This window comes from Trachypithecus francoisi, unplaced genomic scaffold (genome assembly GCF_009764315.1).
Source record: "Trachypithecus francoisi isolate TF-2019V2 unplaced genomic scaffold, Tfra_2.0 Lachesis_group15, whole genome shotgun sequence".
In the NCBI taxonomy this organism is placed as follows: Eukaryota; Metazoa; Chordata; class Mammalia; order Primates; family Cercopithecidae; genus Trachypithecus; species Trachypithecus francoisi.
In genome coordinates this window covers 54938045-54964146 of record NW_022681460.1, presented here as the reverse complement: position 1 = coordinate 54964146, position 26102 = coordinate 54938045, and the positions used below count along the sequence as shown (strand labels likewise).

Sequence of the window (26102 nt, the reverse complement as noted above, 5' to 3'; positions counted from 1 at the left end):
CGCTTCACGGCACTCCAGCCTGGGCAACAGAGTAAGATTCTGTCTCAAAAAAAAAAAAGCGAGAATACACTCTAGAAACAGATGGAGAAAAGAATCTTTCCCACAGTGTTCTAACTTGATGGGGGTAGAAACATGAACCTCAAGCCCTACCCTACATCACATACAAAAACTTGAGATTGATAATAGACCTAAACATAAAAGCTTAAACATTTTATGAGAAAACAATACCACCATAACAATCTGGAGGTAGGCAGATTTATTTAGAAAAAGTCCACTTAAAAATTGATAAATTAAGACTCCAGTGGAAACTTCTGCTCAAAACACTGTAAAAAAAAAAAAAAAAATCAAGAGTCAAGACACACAATGGGGGAAATATTTGCAAAATAACTGACAAGGAATTTTATTCAAAATACAGAGTTCCTATAACTTGGTAATAAAAAACAACCTAATTTAAAAATACACACTCAAAGACATATTAATGGCCAATAAACACATGAGAACATGTTCATTAGTCAGAGAAATGCAGACTGAAACCACAAGATACCACTACATGGCCAGAAGTCACAATATTGGTGTGCAAATGTTCATAGCAGCTTTACTCACACTTGCCAAAAACTAGAAACCAATAAAATGTTCACTAACAGGAAAACAGATGAACAAATTATAGTATATTCATACAATAGAGTCCTACTCAATAAGGACTGTTGAACTTCAACAATGTTTATGCTGAAAGAATTACAAAGTTCCAGGGAAGGAAAGTAAAAATGAACCCTAGTCTATGATAAAACATTTGAGTGTGGTGGTGGTAGGAGATTGCTTAATTGCCTGGGTAGAGGTAAATGAGCTCCTTTTGTCCTGGTAAGGTGTGGGCGAAGGAGAACCATTTACCAAAATTATAGCTTAGATTTGTGTGTATGTATACATATCTTTTAGATGAAGTCTCACTCTGTCACCCAAGCTGGAGTGCAGTGGCAATCTCAACTCACCGCAACCTCAGCCTCCTGGGTTCAAGTGATTCTTCTGCCTCAGCCTCCTGTGTAGCTTGGTCTACACGCATGTGCCACCACTCATGGCTAGTTTTTGTATTTTTAGCAGAGATGGGGTTTCACCATGTTGGCCAGGCTGGTCTTGAACTCCTGACCTCAGGTAATCCACCCACCTTGGCCTCCCAAAGTGTTAGGATTACAGGCATGAGCCACTGTGCCCGGCCAGATTTATGCATTTCAATTTCAATTTATCTAAAAAGGGCATGCAGTTAGTAGACAGATATGCCTAACTAGAATGGAGTTGTTGAAACTTGTATATGAAGGTTTAGTGTACCATTTTGTTTACTTTGTATGTTTGAAAATTCTCCCTATTAAGACTCTGTATGCGGCCGGGCGCGGTGGCTCAAGCCTGTAATCCCAGCACTTTGGGAGGCCGAGACGGGCGGATCACGAGGTCAGGAGATCAAGACCATCCTGGCGAAGACGGTGAAACCTCATCTCTACTAAAAAATACAAAAAACTATACAAAAAACTAGCCGGGCGAGGTGGCCGGCGCCTGTAGTCCCAGCTCCTCGGAAGGCTGAGGCGGGAGAATGGCGTAAACCCGGGAGGCGGAACTTGCAGTGAGCTGAGATCCGGCCACTGCACTCCAGCCTGGGCGACAGAGCGAGACTCCATCTCAAAAAAAAAAAAAAAAAAAAAAAAAAACTGTATGCTTGAAAATTCTATCATGACTGTAATCCCTGCACTGTGGGAGGCCGAGGCAGGCAGATCATCTGAGGTCGGGAGTTTGATATCAGCCTGGCCAACATGGTGAAACCCCATCTCTACTAAAAATACAGAAAATTGGCCAGGCATGCCTGTTATCCCAGCTACTTAGGAGGCTATCACTTGAACCCGGGAGGTGTGAGTGAGCCAAGATGGCGCCACTGCACTCCAGCCTGGTGACAGAACAAGACTCCATCTCAAAAAAAAAAAAAAGCCCTCCATATTGTTTACAAATCTAAAATCTATTGTCTGGGCCCCTAGGCCATATATCCAACAATTTATCAGATATCCCTTGACAAGGGATACCATCTGTTTGATGGTTTTCTTACCATCTTGAAGTCACATACCTCTAGCTTTGTGTTTCTAATTTCACCATAGGGTTCTGTTGAGAATCCAGGAAAACTGGTGGCTATTGCACAAGTCATGATTTTTGTTTTTGAGACAGGGTTTCACTTTTGCTCAGGCTGGAGTACAGTGGAAAGATCACAGCTCGTTAGTCTCAACCTCCTTTTATTTATTGTAGAGACAGGGTCTTGCTATGTTGCTCAGGCTGGCCTCAAACTCCTGGGCTCAAGCAATCCTACCACCTCAGCCTCCCAAACTTTTGGGATTACAGGTGTCCAGCTATGGCGCCCAGCCCAAAGTTGTTTTGGAATAAGAATTTGGACATTTGACCAGGCACAGTGGCTCACGCCTGTAATTCTAACACTCTGGGAGGCAAAGGTGTGCGTATTGCTTGAGGTCAGGAGTTCAAGACCAGCCTGGCCAACAGGGTAAAGCTTTGTCTCTGCTAAAAACACAAAAATTTGCTGGGTGTGGTGGCACATCCCTGTAATTCCAGTTACTTGGGTGACTGAGGCACGAGAATTACTTGAACCTGGGAGGTGGAGATTGCAGTGAGCCTAGGTCGCACCACTGCACTCCAGCCTGGGTGACAGCGCAAGAACGTCTTAAAAAAAAAAAAAAAGAAATAAAAAAATTTTTTTTGGTCACTTGCCATCATTCAAGGCACTAGCACAGAGGCCTGTGGAGGGCCCTAAGGGAAGAAAATCAGAAAATTCAAACAAACTAATGGAAATGTTTTAGGAAATCACAGGACAGTCTCTGAAAGGAGGAAAGGATGGAATCCAAATTAGGAGCACCTCTTCCATTATGACAAGAGGAAGGGCAAAGTGGATGAGATTATGAAGCCTGAAGCCCAGAACCCAACAAATCCATCATAATTTTCCATCCAGGAGAATAAAATAGTATCACGTTTCCACTTACGTGTCTATGATGGAAACTTGATGACTGCTTACTAACGAACCCCCAAATTCACTCACCTGTTTTTGGCAAATGAATTTTGTGAATTACATATTGCACAGATATGTAATATTTTGCTTTTCTAGGAACACCATCTGTTTTTAATGAAAATTGAGGAAATATTTTCTAACTGAAGCATATTCTGAGAAAGATCAGAATATACATTTTCATAACATTTTCAGCTTATTACATATTTGACTGTAGAACTAAAATGTTGCCAAATAAAGAAAATGACAAAGCCAAGTGTGATGGCAGAAGCCTGCAGTCCCAGCTACTTGGGAAGCTGCAGCAGGACTGCTTGAGCCTAGGAGTTCAAGGAAGCAGTATGCTATGATCGCACCTGTGAACAGCCACCACACTCCAGCCTGGACAACAGAATAAGGCCCTAAGTTAAAAAAGGAAATGATCACGCTTATAAATTTTTTCTACTTAGTAGAAATAACCATGAATGAAATAAGGAAACTTATAGTTTGATCATCCTCAACCAATGTTTTAAGAGTCTAGTCTACAATAAAGATTGGGACCTAACACTTTTAAACTTTTCTCTAACTCCAAACTCATAAATACACAATGTTATATTGATTTTAAACTTTTCTCTAACTCCAAATTCGTAAATACACATTGTTATATTGATTTTAAACTTCAGATATAGAGTATTTGGTCAAGTAGGCTCCTTTAAAAAACAGGGCAACAGAAAAGTTTCTGAATGTCACTAGACAATTAAACTTTTATTGAAGCGTAAATTGTGGTACAGAAATACATTTCAACTGATTTAAGTCCAACACCAGTGAAAGGAGAAATTATGGCACCAAAACTTTCCCTCTTCTATCAAACCATGATTTAGATTATGATTCAATCTACGTTTCTCTTTTCTAGGCTTTGTCCCATACAAATTTGTGCAGTTTTTCAACATTAGAATTCTTAATTCTATTAGGAAAAAAAACAAAACAAAAAAAACCCACAGACCTCAAGTCAACAAATCTATTGGGATACTGTTTACGAACAAAGTCCACCTTAAGCATTGGTCCTTAAAACAGAGCTCCTCAAAATATTAGGTGCTGTGCTCATTACAGAATCAAACTTACACACTGACTGAAAACTTCCTCAATGAAATTTTCAATCAACAACATGCTTCAAATAAAAGTCAAACAGTGTTCCAACCACTTGATTTCAAACCAAGTAGATTTTAGGTTTAGAAACACTAAAAAAAGGTGTTTCATTTATAAATACGGAAGGAACAAAAACATTACTGCATCAATCCAGAAATTATCGAAATATTTAGAGGACAAGAAATATAAAATTTAGTCAACTTTGCTGTTTTCTCAGTTCCTTAAAATCCCAGAGTATCTGCAAATATAGCTAAAAGGTACCAACTCTTGAAAGCCTATATTACTAGTCATTTCTCATTGAGTATTTTGGAATTTTATTTATGTTCTACTTATTTATTCATATATTCTACTTTATGATGTTTATCTGAATAATCTGGACAAATTCTCATTCTGGGCAGTCATTCATTTCATCCTACGAATGCCATGGTGAGGGAAACACCGTAGTTAGAGGAACAGATGAAGTCAGAACACACATGCATCACAGTCACAGAACTTTAAGTCACAAGATGGAAAAGACATTGATTCTGCTTTGGATCAAAGTTTATAGAACACTACTTAATGGAAACTAGTGGAAATGGCCGCTAAAAGAAAAGTTAAGGTGAATGATCCAAGCTGACTTGATTTACTGAATCCAGAACAAAATTTTGCTAAATCTCTCTGGTAATTAACTAAATAAAAAATCATTTTATACTACTACTTAAACTTAGTAGGTTAGTAAAGGCGTGCTACTCATCAGACGCTAATCTCATTTACTGAGGAACACAGAATTGTATGTTTTCCACAGTTCAGCCAGTACACCCTAATCTCAATCTACAACTCTGGGTCTTCCCTGCGAATCAACTATTTTCCAAAAGAGCACATTACAATAAAAGAGAGGTTAAATTCCCATGCCCTTTAAAGAATATTAAGCCCAGGGACCATCTCCTCCATTCCCCATCTGGGGTATAGAATTAGTATATAAACCCACAGTGTTAACAGTGTATTGCTTTATTTGGGGTCTTGGGGGAGACACCAGGGAGAGGGAAGAAATCAAAGGACTATAAATGCAGGGTCCAATAATGTTAAAATAGTAAATATGCAAAATGAGTAACTGGAATCATTTTCTTAAGGACTCAACTCATGGAAGAAAAACTTTAATTGCTGTTTCAAAAAACATCAGTATGAAGTAGAAATTAGTTTCAATAACATTAGTAAAGAATATGTTCTAGAAAGTGGAGGTAACTGGATGTAAAATTCTGGCAGCAATTTAATAGAACAGTCCCAGAGGGTTAGGCTGAGGCCAACACCTAATGAGGACGAAAGCCTTGTCTGTGGGGAATTTTGGATGATACTTGGAGAAATATTACACTGTGCATAAACCAAATTGAGTTGCTTTCACAAGTGTTGTAAAGTTTCATATAGTAAAAGGTTTTTTCTACATGCACTTCAATTTCACAGCAAGAGTGGCAGAGAATACCTAAACACAGAAGAGAGCATTCATGCAAGATATCTAACTCCTTGATATAATAATGCATACAATTCAAAATGATTACACTATCATTACATCTAGGGCTTTCTGCAACTACACAGTGGTGGTTATGGAAAGCACTGCCCCCAGCATCGACATCTAGAAAGCATCCACCACCTTCTACATGTGTTCTCTTTTTGCGTTTTTTCTTCATTTTTTTTAATCAACTCTGCTGTTGTTGCTGCTTCTTAGCAAAACTGGTAAAAACAAAATTGTAATCATTGAACATAGCACTCTGGCAATCAAGACGCTTAAAACCTTCAATCTTCTGAGGCGAAGCAAGCACTGTGCGACATTTAGAACTCTGGGGGAAAAAATTAAATAACCATTAGTGTTTGCAATCCAGAGAAGTATTTTCAACCAAAACAGTTAAGTGACAGACTTTTATCTTAATGAAACTAAGACATTTGAGTTATTTTAGCTGCCTTCTTATGTGCTGGAGGGACCAGGGCTTCTTATGGTTCCTCCCACCAGGCCTGTCAATAGCAAGACAGAAGGAACCCATCAATTTGGCTAGACAGAAAACAAGGACTGATATAGGTCTAATGAATCAAAGCTTCTCAGCTACCAGTAACCTCAAACAGTATTACTTCTGGATATCTGAGTGGCTGGTATATGTGCTATCTTAGAATACATCTTAGGCCTCAGTCTCACTTCCTTTAGATTTTAAAAACCAAATTACCTGATTAATAATAAAATATAAAATTACCTGATTAACAAACAAGGTGGTCACAAATTTTCCTGGCTTGAAGACTTCTACAACTTTCCTGATCAGGTCATCATAGGAGGTCTGACTTAAGTTTGTTTCAAAGCTAACATAAGAAAATTCTGGTTCTGGAGTGATGTGAATAGTCCAATAAGTTCCCTGAGAGAAACAGTTCACAGTGTTAAGAATGGAAAGACTGGCCGGGCGCAGTGGCTCAAGCCTGTAATCCCAGCACTTTGGGAGGCCGAGACGGGTGGATCACGAGGTCAGGAGATCGAGACCATCCTGGCTAACATGGTGACACCCCGTTTCTACTAAAAAAAAAAAAATACAAAAACTAGCCGGGTGAGGTGGCGGGCGCCTGTAGTCCCCCAGCTCCTCGGGAGGCTGAGGCAGGAGAATGGCGTAAACCCAGGAGGTGGAGCTTGCAGTGAGCTGAGATCCGGCCACTGCACTCCAGTCCGGGTAACAGAGCGAGACTCCGCCTCAAAAAAAAAGGAATGGAAAGACTATTACACATTTAAATATTTAAATAATTATTGAAGCAATATATATAACTACTCACATCCGATTTCATTCCATTCATCGAATACCCACAAGGATTGAACATTGTGGCATCAATGACAGAACCTGGTATCAGGTCACGAATTCCACTCTCCTGGGGGGAAAAAAGACCGAGTTTAACAAAGGTTTGACAAACAAACTTCAAATGAGTTCAAAATATAGTCCCAGGATGGGAGGAGGGAGAGGACCAGGAAAAATAACTAACTGGTGCTAGGCTTAATCCTTGGGTGACGAAATACTCTGTATGACAAACCCCCATGACATAAGTTTACTGACATAACAAACTTGCACTTGTAACCCTGAACTTAAAAGTTAAAGAATGAAAAATAAAATTTAGTCCCCATGCAGAAGAATCCAGCAACAATTATTACTAAAAATGCTTACACGAGTGACATCCTTTGCAGTAACACCGTCTTTCATGTAGAACTGGTCCATAACTGCTGGGTCAAGCTCACTCATCAGAATTTCCAAGGTTTGATCTGGCTGACTGATTACCCGACTCTCTGGGAAATCCAGAGTATATAAGTACCTAAATAAAAGTTAAAAATGTTCCTAAAAATGACAATTGGCAGTTTAAACTAAATCTTACATAGGACAACAAAAATCCACAAAATTGCACTAAACATACCAACAGTCAGAATTCATACGTCCCATACAATATGCTGCTCCATCTGTTGAGGGAAGAGAACACAAAATAAACATAACACATCCATTTAATAGGATGGTTTGTTACTACCCTTCCACAATAAGCAGAATGATACTATTTGCCACTTATTAGAAATGTCATCCATGAGTGGACCGGGCATAGTAGCTCATGCCTATAATCCCACCCCTTCTGGGGGAGGTCAAGGTGGGCAAATCACTTGAGGTCAGGAATTCGAGACCAGCCTGGCCAACAAGATGAAACCCCGTTGCTACTAAAAATACAAAAATTAGCTGGGCGCGTTGGCACACGCCTATAATCCCAGCTACTTGGGGGGCTGAGGCAGGAGAACTGCTTGAATCCGGGAGGTGGAGGGTGCAGTGAGCCAAGATCATGCAACTCCACTCCAGCCTGGGCAACAGAGTGACACGCTGTCTCAAGAAAAAAGAAGAAATGTCATCAGTGAAAGGAAAGGAAACAGTAGGTGAATTCCCAGATAAAGAGAATCGACTGACTTGGTGGATATTTGCACTAAACACCCAACACTCTGATTAGCCTGATTTGGTTTCATATTAGTAGATGTGCTAAGTTCGATTTTCATGCTTATAAGCGACTTTGTGCAAGGTTACTAAATTATCTTAGGTTTTCAGCCTTATCTAGGAAGTAAGGATGTTATCAGATAACCTTTAGTTCCCTGACCTCTATAAATAAATCTTAGTAAAAGGATGAAAGAAACCCTTACCAATTTCATTCAGGAAACACTACTTTACACTGTGCAATTTTAAAAAGCCAGGTCAATTGTTATATAAAATGCTGGAGCAGAGCACTAGGTATTTTTCTGGAGGGAATCATATAACTTTGTTCATATTGTCAAAGGACATTATGATCTATAGGTTAAGAACCACTGAGGCTAGAGGACTGCTACAGGCCAGGAGTTTAAGACCAGCCGGGGCAACATAGCCAGACTCCATCTCTACTAAAAATTTAATGAAAATTAGCTGGGTGCTTGAACTCAAGAGTTTGACATTGCAGTGAACTATAATGATGCCAATGCTCTCCAGCCTGGGAGACAGAGTGAGAGTTTGTCTCAAACAAACAAATATGCAAAAAGAACCACTGAGTGAGACACAAAATAGAGGGACTGGCCAGATGAAGATGAACTCTCTATGCTATATGAAAAACCAGAGGTGGCAGGTGATCAATTCTACATTTTAAAATTCCATCCTTTAAACACCACTGATTTATGACACACAATTATTTTTACAAGTGCATGTGTATACATAATTTGTAATAAGCTATCTATTCATCTCTCTTAACTAAAAATATTTTATCTGATATTTTAATGCTCTTTATAAATTCTGCATATTTTGAATTACAGGCTATATAAAGATCACTACTGTACTCCTAAAACATCCAACTCAAAGTAAATACGGATCAGGTGCAGTAACTAACACCTGTAATCCTAGCACTTTGGGGAGGTCAAGGCAGGTGGATCCCTTGAGTCTAGGAGTTCAAGACTGGCTTGGGCAACCAAAACCTTGTCTCTACTAAAAATTAAAAAAAAAAAAAAAAAAAAAAAAAATATATATATATATATATATATACACACACACACATATATATATAGCCAGGTGTGGTGGTGCACACCTGTAGCCCCCCCAGCTACTTGGGAGGACCACTTGAGCCTGGGATGTTGAGGCTGCAGTGAGCTATGATCACACCACTGTACCAGCATGGGTGACAGACTGAGACCCCCATCTAAAACAAACCAAAAAATCCACAAGGAAAGCAATATTAGTGTATGTAGAGTGCTATACCTGCACACATATGCTCTCATATAGAAAGATCTCTGAGAGGTTGCACTTTGTCTTTAAGAAGACAACAGGTTTATATTTTATTTAAACTTACTTGGGAAAATTGCATTAAGAAACTCTATTTCTTCCTGGAAATTCCGGTGTGGGTACCCTTGGTGAGAAGGCTTCATGAAATTCTTACGAGAATAAAAGAAGCTCTTTATTAAAAAAGAAAAAAAAGAAAAAAAAAACATAACTTTTAGCTGTAGAATTCTATCACTTTTCAAAGCTAATCAACTATTTCCCACATATCAAAACTCGGCAAAATCAAAACTCAAATATTTTAGCTGGGCATGGTAGCATATGTCTGTAGGTTCTGCTATCGGGAGGGTGAGGCAGGAGGATGACTTGGTCCAGGAGTCCAGCCTGTACAACATACTGAGGCCTCATCTCTCCCTCCCTCTTTTTTTTTTTTAAAAAAGCCCAGTCTAGGCACGATGGGTCGTTAACAACGATTAACACCAAGTATATTCCTTTCTAGAACGGTAGTTTCTAAACTGGGCTTATTAATAGTCATGTAAGCAAAAATTGGGGGGAAATAACATATTAGTTTTAAGCATCAGTGATCCAAGTTAAGCACACATTGCTTTAGATTTTCTTACAAGGATCAATTCACAACAACAAAAACTGTACTGAGTACTAATGACAATCCATCCTTTCCTTATGAAGTTAAAGATTAAAACTCAGGCCGGGTGCAGTGGCTCACGCCTGCAATCCCAGCACTTTAGGAGGCTGAGGCAGGTGGATCACCTGAGGTCAGGAGTTATGAGACCAGCCTGGCCAACATGGTGAAACACCGTCTCTACTAAAAATACAAAAAAAAATTTAGCCGGGCATGGTGGTGGGCACCTGTAATCCCAGCTACTTGGGAGGCTGAGGCAGGAGAATCGCTTGAACCTGGGAGGTGCAGAATGCAGTGAGCTGAGATTGTGCCATTGCACTCCAGCCTGGGAAACTAAAGCGAAACTCCATCTCAAAAAAATAAAAAATAAAATAAAATGTGACAACCACTACTAATCAGAAAATTATACTCTAGGTAAAAACACCTTAGTTATTGAAGAGTATGAGAATTTAACTCAATACTGACTGTTGCTCTTCGACCTAACTCATTATAAAGACTGGACAATTTCGGTAATGACATTTTGCTTTTCCTTCTTTTCTTACCATTTCTCTATTATTATAAGTACCATGTTAAGAAATTAACTACTGGAAGTGTCTGGCTTCTTCATTTCTTTCTCCCACTTGAATTTTATCCTAACTCATTCTCTGCTTCCTTCATATTTTCTGCTGTTCTTTAGAATCAGATCTCTTTCTAAGATATGAACACCTTACCACGTGTTTACATGCATTGTAACAAAGGCAGTAAGTATATAAATTTATTTACTTTACATATTACAGGATAATAACTCTAACATTTATGCCTGAAAAAATATTTAAAAGTTTGCTACTTACTTGAATTGAGTCAAACCCACTGTAATCCCTAGCAAGCTTCAACAGGGGAACCAGTGCTTTCAGCAAGAGGGTGGTACCACATGTCTTCAAAATGAAACGTCTCTTGGAGACAAACATGCTACTCTCACTGCAGTTGAAAAAAGTCACAATATTATAACAATACTAATGTACTACTGAGGGTGCAATCAACCAATTTAATTACTTACAATTTCGGCTAGTATTTTTAAATATTAGGATCTCAAGGAAGCAAGTTACACACTACAGTGTTCTTTTTTCTAGTATACAAAACGTCCCCAGGGCTTGGCACATGGTAAGCATTTTCATAAACATTAGTATATTCATAATATAAACTTAGTTTAAAAAAAAAAGAGAGAGGCCAGGCACGGTGGTTCACACCTGTAATCCCAGCACTTTAGAAGGTCAAGGTGGGTGGATCACAAGGTCAGGAGTTCAAGACCAGCCTGACCAAGATGGTGAAACCCCTTCTCTACTAAAAATACAAAAATTAGCTAGGCACGGTGGCAGGCGCCTGCAATACCAGCTACTTGGGAGGCTGAGGCAAGAGAATTGCTTGAACCTGGGCGGCAGAGGTTGCAGTGAGATGAGATTGCGCCACTGCACTTCACCCTGGACAGAGTGAGGCTCCGTCTCGGGGGGGGGGGGGGGGGAGGGGAAACACGGGTGGGGGGGCTGTTTAGTCCAGTATCCCCCTGCAAGGTCCATCACAATATATATACAATATATACTATAAGCATTCATTCAAAGTATTTATTGAATAAATTAACTCTGCAACTATAAAAAAGGTGATGAGCTTTTACATACCAATTAGACAACTGTATTTGTATAGCAAAGCTAACTTTTCCCTTTGCCTGAACTTCTGATTAAGAGGTACTTCTTTATTAAGTGGGAGGAAAAGATGGCAACCACCTTGAACTGTCCGGTGAGGCTTCAAAATTTACATCCTAAAAACATCCATGTTACACTAAACATTTCCTTTTATACCATATTCTTAAAAATAATGTAAAAAAAGGCGGAGTGCGGTGGCTCACGTGTATAATCCCAGCACTTTGGGAGGCTGAGGCAGGTGGATCACCTGAGGTCAGCAGTTCAAGACCAGCCTGGCCAACATGGTGAAACCCCGTTTCTACTAAAAATACAAAAATTAGCCATGTGTGATGGAGGGTGCCTGTAATCCCAGCTACTCAGGAGGCTTAGGCAGGAAAATTGCTTGAACCAGGGAGGCGGCGGTTGCAGTGAGCTGAGATCACGCCATTGCACTCCAGCCTGGGTTACTGAGTAAAATTAAGTCTCAAAAAACCAAACAAAACAAAAAAACCCACAACTACAACTGAGAGGAACTTACTGTTTCACATTATGATTAGGACTGAAATGAGCTACCTAACACTTGTTTCACAGGACTTACCTGAGTACATAAGCTTCCTGCTTGTCAGTTTTTGTCACACTTATGATTGAACATTGCACATCCTTCAAAAGTATGTCCCACTCAGATCTATCATTTAACAAAAAAAATTATGATTAATCCACAACAGTACCCACCTACTCATAAAAATTACAAAGCTCACCCTTTTTCCCATGAAGAGACCACATTTTTAATTAATATTGTACACCAACATTTAGTTTCTTTCAAAATAATCTACATTGACATATCCAGATAAATGACAGGTATATTATGCTATATATGAAAAAAAAGGTCATTATACTATGTATTTACAAATTACTAAAAGAAAAATAGGCAAAAAAATGTTCAAAGGTCCATAAACCAAGGTAAACCATTAACTCATCTATGATTATAGGAATTCAGTGGGACACTCTGTTTCTAAAATGTGCAGATTTTTAACCTTAAGAAACACTTAAAAAAAAAAGAGCATAATTTTACCAATCTAATTGGCATAGAGATTTAAAAGCCTGTCTAACTATCTGGACAGTGAGTGATGTTACCCTTATAGCACTTACAAAAAACTGGAATTACTTTGCCAATTATAAGCACACCTAGAAGATTTTGGGAATACTACACAGCTCTCCAAATGCAATGAGAACGCCCATTTAGCAGGAAATGTGCAGTACAAGCAACCATAGCAATGGAGGTCATATGGACATGAAGAAACTAGTCTTAATTTGCCTGAAATAGAATTAGGAAAGTATTGATTCTTTCATCAGTGTGCCCATTATAAAAAGACAATGTAATTCCATGGAACAGCTTAACATGACCAGATATTATTATTTTTTGAGACAGGGTCTGTCGCCCAGGCTGGAGTGCAGTGGCGCAATCACAGCTCACTTCAACCTTGAGCTCCCAAGCTCAAGCAATTTTCTTGCCTCAGTCTCTCAGGTAACCAGAACCACAGGCGTGTGCCACCATGCCCAGTTGTTTGCCAGAAATATTTTCTAGGTCGGGCACGGTGGCTCACACCTGTAATCCCAGCACTTTGGGAGGCCAAGGCAGGTGGATCACTTAAGGTCAGGAGTTTGAGACCAGGTGTGGTGGCGGGTGCTTATAATCTCAGCTACTCAGGAGGCTGAGGCAGGAGAATTGCCTGTAATCCTAGCACTTTGCGATTGGGATGGCTTGAGCTCAGGAGTTTGAAACCAACCTGTGCAATAGAGCAATACCCTAGGTCTTTAAAAAAAAGAAAAAATTTTAAGCCCCATGATATCTGACAGGCCATTGCTCTATACTCACAAAAAAGGCAAATCTTTTTTTTTGGGGGGGGGACTGAGTCTTGCTCTACCACCCAGGCTGGAGTCTAGTGGCAAGATCTCTGTTCACTGCAACCTCCACCTCCCAAGCAGCTGGGATTACAGGCACGCACCACCACGCCTGGCTAATTTTAATTTTTGTATTTTTAGTGGCGACAGGGTTTCACCATGTTGGCCAGGCTGGTCTCGTACTACTGACCTCAGGTGATCCGCCTGCCTCGGCCCCCCAAAGTGCTGGGATTACAGGCGTGAGCCACTGTGCCCAGCCAGCAAATCATTTGTTAACCAGATAAGAACGTCTGAGCGAAATCCAACAGCAAAATGTTTTATTCATTTGTATTAAAAAGCAAGCACAACACCAAAGAAGCCTGGTAGAATTTTGTGTGTGTCTCACCATTTTGCTATAAGAAACTGTTACTGACCCATCTGTGTACCAATACCCATCCAAAAATATTTAATGTGTTAGGCTTGCTAATGATTACAGAGCTGAGTTCCTGTATTTGACTATAACATGACTAAACAACTTTTTAAAAAGAGCTATTAAAAAATTAAGGTTCTTTTAAAAAGGTGCTAACAATTTGTTCATATATGCAAAGAATACATATGCGGGACATATACTGTGACAACCCTTGAAATTACTCCTGGCTTGTGTGGTGGCACACGCCTGTAATCTCAGCTACTCAGGAGGCTGGGGCAGAAGAATCACTTGAAGGTGGAGGGTGCAGTGAGCTGACATCTTGCCACTGCATACCAGCCCGGAAAACAGAGGGAGACTCCATCTCAAAAACAAAAAAACAAACAAAAACAAAAAACAAAAAAAAAACTTGGCCAGTCACAGTGGCTCACACCTGTAATCCCAGCCGAGGCGCGTGGATCACCTGAGGTCAGGAGTTTGAGATCAGCCTGGCCAACGTGTTGAAACCCCGTCTCTACTAAAAACACAAAAATTAGCTGGGCGTGGTGGTGGGCGCCTATAATCCCAGCTACTCCAGAGGCTGAGGCAGGAGACTGAATGCGGAGATGGAGGTTGCAGTGAGCCGAGATCACACCACTGCATTCCAAGCCTGGGCGACAAAAGTGAAACTCCATCTCAAAAAAATAAACAAACTTTACTCGTGGGAATGAAATCCTGCTTCACTTGACTAAGATAAATTTACAAAATCCTTGCAAAAATTATCTACTATTAAGACTCCCATTCCTGAATATGAAGGTAAATAAAAATACCAACTATGATTTAAGTATTTGAAGCATTAAAATTTCAGATCTTTAAAGAGCTTATCTAATTCAGGTCCATCAATAATGCTATCTGCTTAAGTCATCACCTACTGACTTCCCACTGTAACTTACCATTCTTGCACATATTCTTTTTTACCCACTGGATGCACTAACAAATCCCACCCTCCCTTTCTCAGTTATACTCACCATTTTTTTTTTTTGAGACAGAGTCTCGCTCTGTCGCCCGGGCTGGAGTGCAGTGGCCGGATCTCAGCTCACTGCAAGCTCCGCCTCCTGGGTTTACATCATTCTGCCTCAGCCTCCCGAGTAGCTGGGACTACAGGCGCCCACCACCTCACCCGGCTAGTTTTTTTTTTTTTTTTTTTTTTTTTTTTTAGTAGAGACGGGGTTTCACCATATTAGCCAGGATGGTCTCAATCTCCTGACCTCGTGATCAGCCCGTCTCGCCCTCCCAAAGTGCTAGGATTACAGGCTTGAGCCACCGCGCCTGGCTTTACTCACCATTTCTATTAAGACTTTTAACAACAGGGTCCCTGGCTGAACCAAACAATGTAACAATCTTTTCCTTTCTTATTTTTGTTTTCTCTTTTTTTAAAAGGCTGTTGTGGTCAGGCACTGTGGTTCAGAGAGGCCAAGAAGGAAGGATCACAAGGCCAGAAGTTCAACACCAGCCTGGGCAACACAGCAATAGCCAGTCTCTGGCAGCAGGGAGTGGTGGTGTAGGCATGTAGTTCCAGCTACTCAGTAGGCTGATGTGGGAAGTTTGCTTGAGCCCAGGAGGTGGAGGGTGCAATGAACCATGATTACACCACTACACTCCAGCCAGGGCAACAGAGCAAGACCCTCTCTTAAAACAAAAAGTATTCACCCTTACAATTTGTAGCACAGATACTTTAAAATCATGGTCCATGTCACCTTCAGGTTGGTGTCTTCTGTTCTTTCAAGATGTTAAGATTTTCCTGGTTTTGGGTATGTCAACCAATTTAGGATTGCATCCTGTATTTTGACATGTTACATCATTCTAGGTCTTGATTTTTAAAAACGTTTAGCAGACAATCTGGTTTGGTTCAGGCTTCAAGTTTTTACTCAACATTTGTAGGTTGTGTTATGGTTCCAATGTCAGGCTCGTTATGAACTCCTTTGCTATGCTATTTGCATCTGTCCCACTTATTTGCCACCCAATGGCCAGGCTGGCTCTGGGGAGGCAGTTTATCCTGTATTTTAGTTTTCAAACCTCTGATGTGCTGTTTAGGGTCAGATCCATGCAAAACGGCTAAGGAACGTTCATATAAAATTTCATAGGTTTACTTTTCTTCAACTCTCCATAATCTCTCTGACAATGCCTGACTCACATAAGGGATAGGGGAAGGACTCTTCTTCATCCACTATCTATAAAAACAGGGCTTTGGCCAGGCGTGAGGGTTCATGCATGTAATCGCAGCACTTTGGGAGGCCGAGGCGGGCGGATCACGAGGTCAGGAGATGGAGACCATCCTGGCTATGCTGTGAATCCTGTCTCTACCAAAAACACAAAAAATTAGCCGGGCGTGATGGCGGGCACCTGTAGTCCCAGCTACTCGGGAGGCTGAGGCAGGAGAATAGCATGGAGGCAGAAGAATTGTGTGAACCTGGGAGATGGAGCTTGCAAGTGAGCCGAGATCGCACCACTGCACTCCAGCCTGGGCAACAGAACAAGACTCTGTCTCAAAAACAAACAAACAAACAAAAAACGATTCCCTTCTCTTGTTTTAGGTATCTGCCTAACTGCCATAGCTGCTAAAGGCCTACAAGGGGGTTGGGGCAGAACAGAATAAAACAAAAGCAAAAAAGAGATGTCCTCCACTCTGACTCAAAGGGGCCTCTCTTTCTTTCTTTGCAGACCAGAACTAGAGAGCCTTTCTTGGAACTATTTTTGCCTGCCCTTACTGTTCAGTTTTGGGTTTCCGGCAAGCCCAGGAGAAATCAGTGAGGAGATACCAAAGGGGAAAAAAAACAGGAAATTAGTGGTTCAGTGGAATTTAAAGTTCTGGCTTTCTTCTCCATTTCACCTGCTAAAATTTACTTCTCAGAGTCCTTGGATAGCTGCTCAACAAGGCATTCTGTCCAGGGTTTATTAATTGCATTTTAATAAAAGAAGACAGTGTAGCATGCTTCTTCTGTAATGGCAGAAATAAATAACCTTTTGTTTTTTGAACCAGTCTCGCTGTCGCCCAGGCTGGAGAACAATGGCACAATCACAGCTCACTAGAGCTTTGGCCTCCCAGGCTCAAAGAGATCCTCCCATCTCAGCCTCCCAAGTAGCTGGGACCACAGGCATGTATCACTACACCTTACTAATATATTTTTAAATTTTTTGTAGAGATGAGGTCTCCCTATATTGCCCAGGTTTGTCTCAAACTTTTGAGCTTATGAAACCCTCCCACCCCAGCCTCCCAAAGTGCTGGGATTATAGGCACGTGCCAACCCATCTGGCTTCAAAATGCTCTTACAATGAGCGTAAGACAGTTCATAAAATTCTCCATCCAAACCTTTCCTCAACTACTAGTAATGCTCCACTAGTCAGAATTTTTCAATCATAGTATCAGAGAAAGCAATTACTTTAAGCACCCTAGGACAAACAGTTAAACTGCCAATCAATCTAGTGATGATAAAGGCATATCTTACCAGAGCTGCCAGGCTCAAGAAAAATAAATCAGAGGGCAAGACAGATGAAAGAAAAATGAAGAAGTCAATACAATGCTATATGTGTACATAAAAGAGGTGAAAATTTCTGCAACAGCTGAAATTTCAGCACAAATTATTTCTATCATATTTCTGTGGGAAAAAATGGCCTGGTTTTGTAAATAAAGCTCTACTGGAACCTAGCCACACCCATACATTGACTATGGTTATTTTCTCCCTATAAGGACAGAGATGAGTAGTTGCAACAGACTGTCTGCCTTGCAAAATTTAAAATTTACTCTCTAGCCCTTTACAGAAAGTTTGCTGACTCTTGTTTTGGAGAAAAGGTTTTCAGTGGTCTTTCTGATCAAATTAACGATGGAAAAGACAAAGTGCTTTATACAGTCGACAGAGCCATTTTCTAAATCAGGTTGTAGTGAGCCAAGATCACGCCACCGCACTCCAGTCTGGGTGACACAGTGAGACTGTGTCAAAAAAAAAAGATAGCATTAAGCTAGAATGTTTTATCAGGCTCAGCAATGGTGGTGGTCTCATCTCTGCTTCATTCCCAAGCATACTACACACTGAGACTTTGAAACACTAGTCTATTATAAACTGTTTACAAAACTCATCTATATTTGGCAATTCTTACAGAGTTCAATAAATCAAATTGATGGATATAAAGCAGAATCGAGAGAGAGAGAAGCAAGACAGCTAGATAATTTTGGGATTTATTCACATTACAGATGACATAATACTGATCTAGTCATTAGAAATTATTATACAGCTATTCAAGCACACAATTTTTTTTTTTGAGACGGAGTCTTGTTCTGTCACCTAGGCTGGAGTGCAATGGCACGCTATCAGCTCACTGCAAACTCCACCTCCCAGGTTCAAGCAAGTCTCCTGCCCCAGCCTCCTGAGTAGTTGGGATTACAGGCATCTGCTACCATGCACGGCTAATCTATTTTTGTATTTTCAGTAGAGAAGGCGTTTCACCATGTTGGCCAGGCTGGTCTCAAACTCCTGACCTCAAGCGATCCACCCGCCTCGGCCTCCCAAAGTGCTGGAATTTGGGATTACAGGCATGTGCACATAGCTCAAAGCACACAATTCTTAGGTGCTTATAAAACACAAAGACATATGTAGATTGAGTACTTCCTGATTTGAATTCCTTTTTCTCATCTTAAATGCCATCTCTTTGATCTAATTCAGTGGTTCTCAACTTGTGATAATTTTGCCACCCAGGAGACATGTGGCAATATTTGGAGACACTTTTTTTTATCACAAACTGGAGTGGTAGTGGTGTTGCCAGCATGTAGAAGGACAGAGGCCAGGGATGCTGCTACACGCGGTATAATTAACAGGATAGTCACTGACAACAGTGAATTATCTGAACCAAAATGTCAAGAATGCTGAGGTTGAGATACCCTAATTTCACTTAAAGAGTAGGTACTAAAATATTAAATATAATCAGAGATCATGATAAATGATCCCAAAGAAATACATGTTCTATATTAGTAACAGCACATGAATGGTATGTCTGAAAAACAACACTTTAGTGGCATGCCACATTTTATATTTAAAACGTTTTCTTAGAGGCTGAAATCTAATGAAAATAGAACTTAGGAATGTTTACAGGGACAAGACAATTATAACAAGACTTCTCTATGTTGCCTGATTAAATGCATTTTGGGAGCCCAAGGCAGGCGGATCACTTGAGGTCAGGAGTTCAAGACCACCCTGACCAACATAACAAAACCCCATCTCTACTAAAAATACCAAAATTAGCCAGGTGTGGTGGCACATGCCTGTAGTCCCAGCTACTTGGGAGGCTGAGGCAGGAGAATCGCTTGAACCCAGGAGGCGCAGGTTGCAGTGTGCCAAAGTCACACCACTGCACTCTAGCCTGGGAGACAGCAAGACAAGCATGTCTCAAAACAAGAAGCAAATGACTGAGGTCGAGTATCTTGAACAAGAGTCCCAAGACTACGTAACAGGGAAAAGCAGTCTCTTCCACAAATGGTGCTGGGAAAAATGGATGTCCACATGCAAACAAAATTAAGCTGGACTCTTACATCATAAATAAAAATTAACTCAAAATGGATCAAGGAACTAAACATTAAGAGGAAATAAAACTCCTAGAAGAATACATAGGGTAAATGCTTCAGGCATTACATTTGACAATGATTTCTTGGATATGACATACAACAAAAATCAAAAACAGACAAATGGGGCTTGAAAACCTAAAATGTAAAAATTTCTATACATCAAAAGAAACGAGTGAAAAGACAACCTACAGAATAAAATACTTGCAAGTCAACTCATAAGGGGTCAATATCTAAAGAAACATCTACACACAACTCAACAACAACAAAAAAAGTGATTAAAAAATGGACAAAGGGACCAGGGGCGATGGCTCAATCACTTGGAGGTCAGGAGTTTGAGACCAGCCTGGTCAACATGGCGAAACCCTGTCTTTTACTGAAAATACAAAAACCTAGCCAGGCATGGTGGCGCATACCTGTAGTACCAGCTATTAGGGAGGCTGAGACAGTAGAATGGCTTGAACCTGGGAGGAGGAGGTTACAGTGAGCTGAGATGTGACCACTGCACTCCAGCCTGGGTGACTGAGACTGTCAAAAAAAAAAAAAAAAAAAGACAAAGGACTTAAATATAGACGGAACCCATTAGTGCAGGGTTATGCTCTAATCACCTGAAAAATGACTACATAGATCCTATTCCCATATCCAGTTAGGTCAGACACTTTCTGAGGATGATGCCTGGAAATTTTTATTTGAAAAGCTTCCAGGTCATTAGATTACTCATTACTTCCTAATGTAAAACCAGCTAGTTTCAGAGTTCATGTAATTTATCCAAAGTCACTGCAGCTTCCCAATTCTGAGCTTACCTCATATTTTTAGGTCTGTTTTAGAGACTCTCACTACAGTACATTCATCAGGGTGCCTCTACCCCAGGTAGTAAGCAGTCTTTAGGTCAAAGGCATCCTAAAACCAGATTATTCTTGAGTAAAGCTAGACTGACCAGAAGTTAGATTCTGAGGATGCCTTCCTGGGGCAGTGAATTCAGATACCCTGAGAAATAAGCCGCCTCCTTTTGTTCAAAGATATGAACCTAGAATGCAGCCACACTATTATAATCACAATATTGTTTCTCCGTCTCAAATTTTTACCCCAAATCGGGATACTCCTCTCAGTTTTCTGCTACTTTCAACATGTGCTTCTTAAAGATACATGGTTTGTAAACAACAGTTGAAATCTTTTTGTTGTTGTTGAGACAGGGTTTCACTCTGTCACCCAGATGGAACGCACTGGTGCAATCTCATTTTGCTGCAGCCTCGATCCCCCAATGGCTCAAAAAATCCTCCAACCTCAGCCTCCCGGGTGGCTGGGACTGCAGACACGCACCAGGATGGACCAGCATGCCCAGATACTTTTTCAATTTTTTTTTTGTAGAGTCAGGATTTCACTATGTTGCCCAGACTGGTCTCAAACTCCTTGGCCTCTCAGAGTGCTGGGATTAGACAGGAACCACCAAGCCCAGCCCCGAAACCTTTTTGAAACTGCTGGGAGGAATGTAATGAGAAGCTTAATTCTTTAGTAGGAAGCATTTTTACTCTGAAACATTGCACTAAAAGGTTTTTTGGCAATGGGCTGTAAATTCCTTCAATGTAAATTATTGATAGTGTGATAATACTGCATAATGACGTAGTCAAAGAAGGCATGAGTTTGGGGAAAGTTAAACTGAGGTATGACTATCTTTGTAACTGCCCCAATCCTTTACTAAAAATTATGTTTTAGTTTATAAAATCTGAGTAAAGCACAGAATAGGATTTCCAGTTCTGAAAAATCACCCTTTTCTCAGCAAAATTTTCTATTTTCTAACAGATTTCCTCCTTACTACTCTCACCCTCCCTAAAGCTGCCATTTTTTTTTTTTTTTGAGACGGAGTCTCGCTCTGCCGCCCAGGCTGGAGTGCAGTGGCCGGATCTCAGATCACTGCAAGCTCCGACTCCCGGGTTCACGCCATTCTCTTGCCTCAGCCTCCCGAGTAGCTGGGACTACAGGCGCCCGCCACCGCACCCGGCTAATTTTTTCTATTTTTAGTAGAGACGGGGTTTCATCATGTTAGCCAGGAAGGTCTCGATCTCCTGACCTCGTGATCCGCCCGTCTCGGCCTCCCAAAGTGCTGGGATTACAGGCTTGAGCCACCGCGCCCGGCCTAAAGTTGCCATTTCTTATAAAAGGCTTTTGTTTGTTATAGCACTGTGATCCAATAACTAAACCATTTTTAAATGGTCACTGATTTTTATTCAACATCCCTAAAATTTGAAAAATTAAAGAAAACTGCAGGTTACCCCTAAGAAACTGTCTCTCCCTTAATTGTCCTTTATTCATCTGGGTATACCTGGTCTGCTGCTTTTCTCCAACAGTAGTGTTTAACCCAAGCTATATCATACAAGATTTTTCTTTGTTAAATTTCTCAGTATTACATAATTTGTTCACTTATTAAGATAAATTATCTTAAATGGTCTACAAGAGGAAAGCAGTGTTTAGTAAAAAGGTGTATATTCAGAAAGGATTCCAGCTTAACTTGGCATTAAAACTTGGACTGATGAGCCAAGTTTGTTTAAAGTGAATTCTATTCCCTCACACCACACACAAAATCAACTCCAGATGGATTGCAGATCTAAATATGAAAGGTAAATATTGTGTAGGAGAAAAAAATATTTCAGACTTTGGGATGAGCAAACTGAGGGAAGTATGTCGTTTCCTAGAAGAATGTGTTGAAAAAGGTTGGATATTTTCTCCCTTGAATTATGTAGAACACTCCAATGAAACCATCTGGGCCTAGATGATTGACTGATTCAAGTTATTTAGGTGTTGTTCTAGGACTATTTTAGGTTCTCTATTTCTTCTTGCGTTAGTTTTGGAAAGCTATTTTTCCAGGAATTTTTTCTCCCTAATATCTTTATCTTGTTATCCTTGTCTTTAGCATCAACACTAATGCTCTCTTTGGACATTTAAGCCTCTCACTCTCTTAATCCTTTCTATGTCCATATGTTTATTATGCTTTATAAACAAATTTGTTTAATTCAGCCTGTTCGTCTTTTAACCCACTTTTATTCATATCTTAATGGAGCCCAGGAAGTCAAGGCTGCAGTGAGCCATGATCGTGCCACTGCACTCCAGCCTGGGCTATAGATGGATCCTCTCTTTAGTACTGCATATAAAATATTAACCTATTTATTCTTCACAACTTTCATGAGCTATATACCATTATTGTCTCCATTTTAAAGATGAGGAAACAGCTCACACAGCTATTAAATGCTGTTTGAATTCAAATCTTGTTATTCCAGAGGCTGTGCATTTAATCATGTCATTTGAGTAAAACGCGTCATGCTTTATTCTTCTAGATGACCTATTATCCTTCCCTGGGGTCTCTAGGACTGGCTCCATGTCCCCACAGACCAGACTCCATCGACGATACTCTTTGCTAGGCTGTTGATTTTAGGTGATTCAAGGAACACCTACTATTTCAGGCTTTTTTTTAACATCCCGATAAATAACCTAACCACTTGAGTGGTCGCTGAAAAATGTTCCTACGAAGGTTACCAGGGGACCTTAGTTAAATCAATAGATTTTTCCGTTCTTGCTTAACTTGCTTTATCTACAACAGTTACAATGTGGCAGTATACTACCAGTAGTTGTTCAATGAATGTTACATACCCACAAAATGGATGGCACTAAATCATGAACTCTACAGGGAATATTTTGTCCTTCAAAGTTCAACTTTGGCCATGATTTTAAGAGCCACACTGGAGCAGTAAAACAATTTGGGCTGATCAAAGTACAAAGTAAAAAGGGTTCTTAAACATTTAAAGAAAGCAGGCTGCTTTGTTAAAAGCCTCTTCCCCCTCTCCACTTTGACTCAGGAAGCTCTAAACAGCCAAACCGCCAAGAACTTGGGGAGAACAAAACCTTCTTCCCTTTATTAACAACATGTACTTACTACTATTTAAGGGCTCAAACACTTAAAAAGCCAAAGTGCCCATTAGTTCTTCCTTGCCAAGATTTTCTAGGTTAATTATCCTGATCACAATCGTTTTTACCAAACACCTATCACAAATACCAGCCTTCTCATTTGTGAAATGAAGGAAATACTAAGCTTCTCCATGACCAAAGTCCGCTTCCTATAATCTGCACGTGAGCCTGGCACGTAGTAAGCGCTACAGACATTTTAAGTGTCACATGAAGCTTGAAAAATGAGACGTGTGACATATTAGCTATCACTAGTAGTTTTTTTCTACAACGGAATCGTTCAAGATACACTGCTAGAAACTGGATTTCCCATCGTGCCTTAAAGTCTCGGTAGCACGTGTCTGCCTGGATTCCCTTTTCCAGTTGCTTTTTGTCAAGGGACAGCTCCGAGATTAGCTAACATTCCTAAAACGCCCATTGGCCCACACCCTGGGGCCAGGCTCTGAGTCGGGCCCAGGAGCCCATTGGTCGCCGCCTCTCAATGAAGCTGGCCACGCCGGTTACTCCGCAGCACGGTCACTCTAGCTGCACTTGTGCGCAGAGGAGCCGGGGATCCGGTGGCAGGGCCTAGGAAGGCCATGGGTGGCCACCGGTGCGACCGCAGCCGGGAACAAGGCCCAAGCATCCACGGGATCTCCGGGCTTTTATTTAAGCATGGATTTCCACAGCAATACCAACTAAAACGCCTCTTCGGCGCGGTCAGCCCAAGTATGTCTCGCGTGACGGCCGGCAGTAGGACTGGGCCCCAAATTCCTTTGCTCAAGCTTAAGGCTTTAGAGGCATTATGTCCTGGGGCAGGCGGGCCTCCCTCCACCCGCACCTCTCCCGCCGGCTCCGTAGCAGGTTACACAATCCAAGGTCAAGAGACTGGGGAGCAGCCCTCGGTGGGCTCAGCGGCCGTGTCGAGGGCGGCCCCGGGGACTGCACCGTTTGCCCAGCCGCCCCGAAAAGGCTCTGGCGCAGAGCACGTTAGGGCAGCGGTGGGGCCCCGCCACTGCGACACAACTGCTCCCGCCCAATCCCCGCCGCCCGAGCGCCACATGCTGCCCGCGGCCACCGCGGGTGGGAAGCCTGTTCGCCAGCCCCTCAGACAAGGCCGGGAGGGCCCCTCCTGTCCGCGCCCGCGGCAAGAACGAGCGCCGCTCCCGCCCTCCATTCCCCGAAGCGGGCACGCCCGAATTAGCGCCTGACTAAGCCCGCCGAGCCACACCTGCCGGAGGCAACCCGCGCAGGCGCCCCCGACCCCCACCTGAGGCCCCTGCCGCCAACTACTATGGAGGGGAACCTCGGGAGGCGCGGGCCGCAAAACCACCCCGGGCCGCGCCTCCCGCCGCCCAGCGCGGGACTTTACCTGAGCACGCGGCCGCGCCGGCCTCCTCCCCTCCCCCAGGACAGTGCCAGGCGCGGCAACCACCGCGGGAGAAGCCGGCTCCGGCCCGCGTGGACACGGCCGCTCCCCCCCAAATCGCGAACCTTCCAAGGCCGCCGAAGCGACCCCCGGCCGCAGACCTGCCCCCACCTGAAGGCTGAGGGAACTCGGGCCCCGCCCGTGGCTGGTGCCTCGGCGGCGGCGACAGTCCCCAGGCCCGGATGTCAGCGAGAGCCCCGGGGACCCACCTTGGGATAGTGCGAAGATCCCCAGATCCTTGGTTTGCCTCGGGCTGCTGCCGGGAGAACCAAACCTCCAGCAGCTTCTCGGTCCCTTCGAAAAAATGTGCAGCTTCCATCACCGTGAGACTAGCGAACAACCAACAACCACAGAAAATCAACTAAATTAAACCTCTTCTCCCGCCGCTGCCGCCGCCGCTGCGGATTGTTCCAGCTGTGTTACTAAAGTTCAGGTTCCTTTTTTTTTTTTGCTATAATTTTATATTAACTTTTTTTAAAAAAAGGACTAATAAAATTTTCCCGGCTTTGTGTGAGCGAAAGTTGAACGTAAGTCTTTTGGAAATAGAGGCAGATACAGTTCAGTCTCTTGTAGTCCGCTGCTTTCCCGTTAGAGAGAGTAGAGCGAGCGCTAGCTAATGTCGCCGGCCATACTGTGTAAGCGAGAGCGCTGCGTGAGCACCGCCCTTATATATCCCGGCTCCCCCAAAAGACCAGGAAGTGACGTATCGTCCCACCTCCACGGCCCATAGCTGCCGTCGCCTGTCAATCACTAGCGGCCGAGTGGCGGCTGGCTGGCTGAGGGCCTGGCGGGGAGCGCAGGGAGCTGCCCCCTGCGCTGCGGCTCGGGCTCTGGCCGGCTCTTGAGTGGTAGTCCATGCTGTGATGTCCAGCTGGGGACTGGAAACCTCGGATCGAATGCAGAGTGGGTGGGGAGAGCGGGAACCGAATGAGGAAAGGCTGTGCAGAGCTGTTTAGAAAAAAAAATGATTAGCAGAAAACATGGGTGGGTCCTTAGGGGTGTTGGCGGGGTTCAGCGGGGACGGTGGCCAGCGCTGGGTTGGCGTGGTGCTTTCGATCTTGTACAGTTCACCGCGACTGCTGAGGTAGTTGGCCATTCTTTAAAGTGTGTTTTCCCAAGGCGAACGC

General features: G+C 42.2%; 1 protein-coding gene across 1 annotated transcript; it reads right to left on the bottom strand.

Moving 5' to 3' along the window:
* Positions 1–3755: 3755 nt before the first annotated feature.
* On the bottom strand, positions 3756–25638 carry AMD1 (adenosylmethionine decarboxylase 1). Its single transcript, XM_033234894.1, has 9 exons — positions 25185–25638; positions 12314–12400; positions 10891–11017; positions 9494–9596; positions 7571–7613; positions 7327–7471; positions 6944–7036; positions 6382–6537; positions 3756–5976 (listed from the first exon to the last, which is right to left on the bottom strand). Exons 1-9 carry the CDS (start codon positions 25292–25294, stop codon positions 5836–5838), a joined length of 1005 nt encoding a protein of 334 aa, XP_033090785.1. The 5' UTR covers positions 25295–25638; the 3' UTR covers positions 3756–5835.
* Between the last annotated feature and the right edge of the window lie 464 nt (positions 25639–26102).

Bases quoted from the DNA above. Each gene is read 5' to 3' on its own strand.
- AMD1 (XM_033234894.1), bottom strand. From the start codon at position 25,294: ATGGAAGCTGCACATTTTTTCGAAGGGACCGAGAAGCTGCTGGAGGTT. The intron at 11,018-12,313 runs GTAAGTCCTGTG...TTTCAACTGCAG, and splicing joins CAGGAAGCTTATGTACTCAG to TGAGAGTAGCATGTTTGTCT. The intron at 7,472-7,570 runs GTATGTTTAGTG...ACTTTTATTTAG, and splicing joins CGTATGAATTCTGACTGTTG to GTACTTATATACTCTGGATT.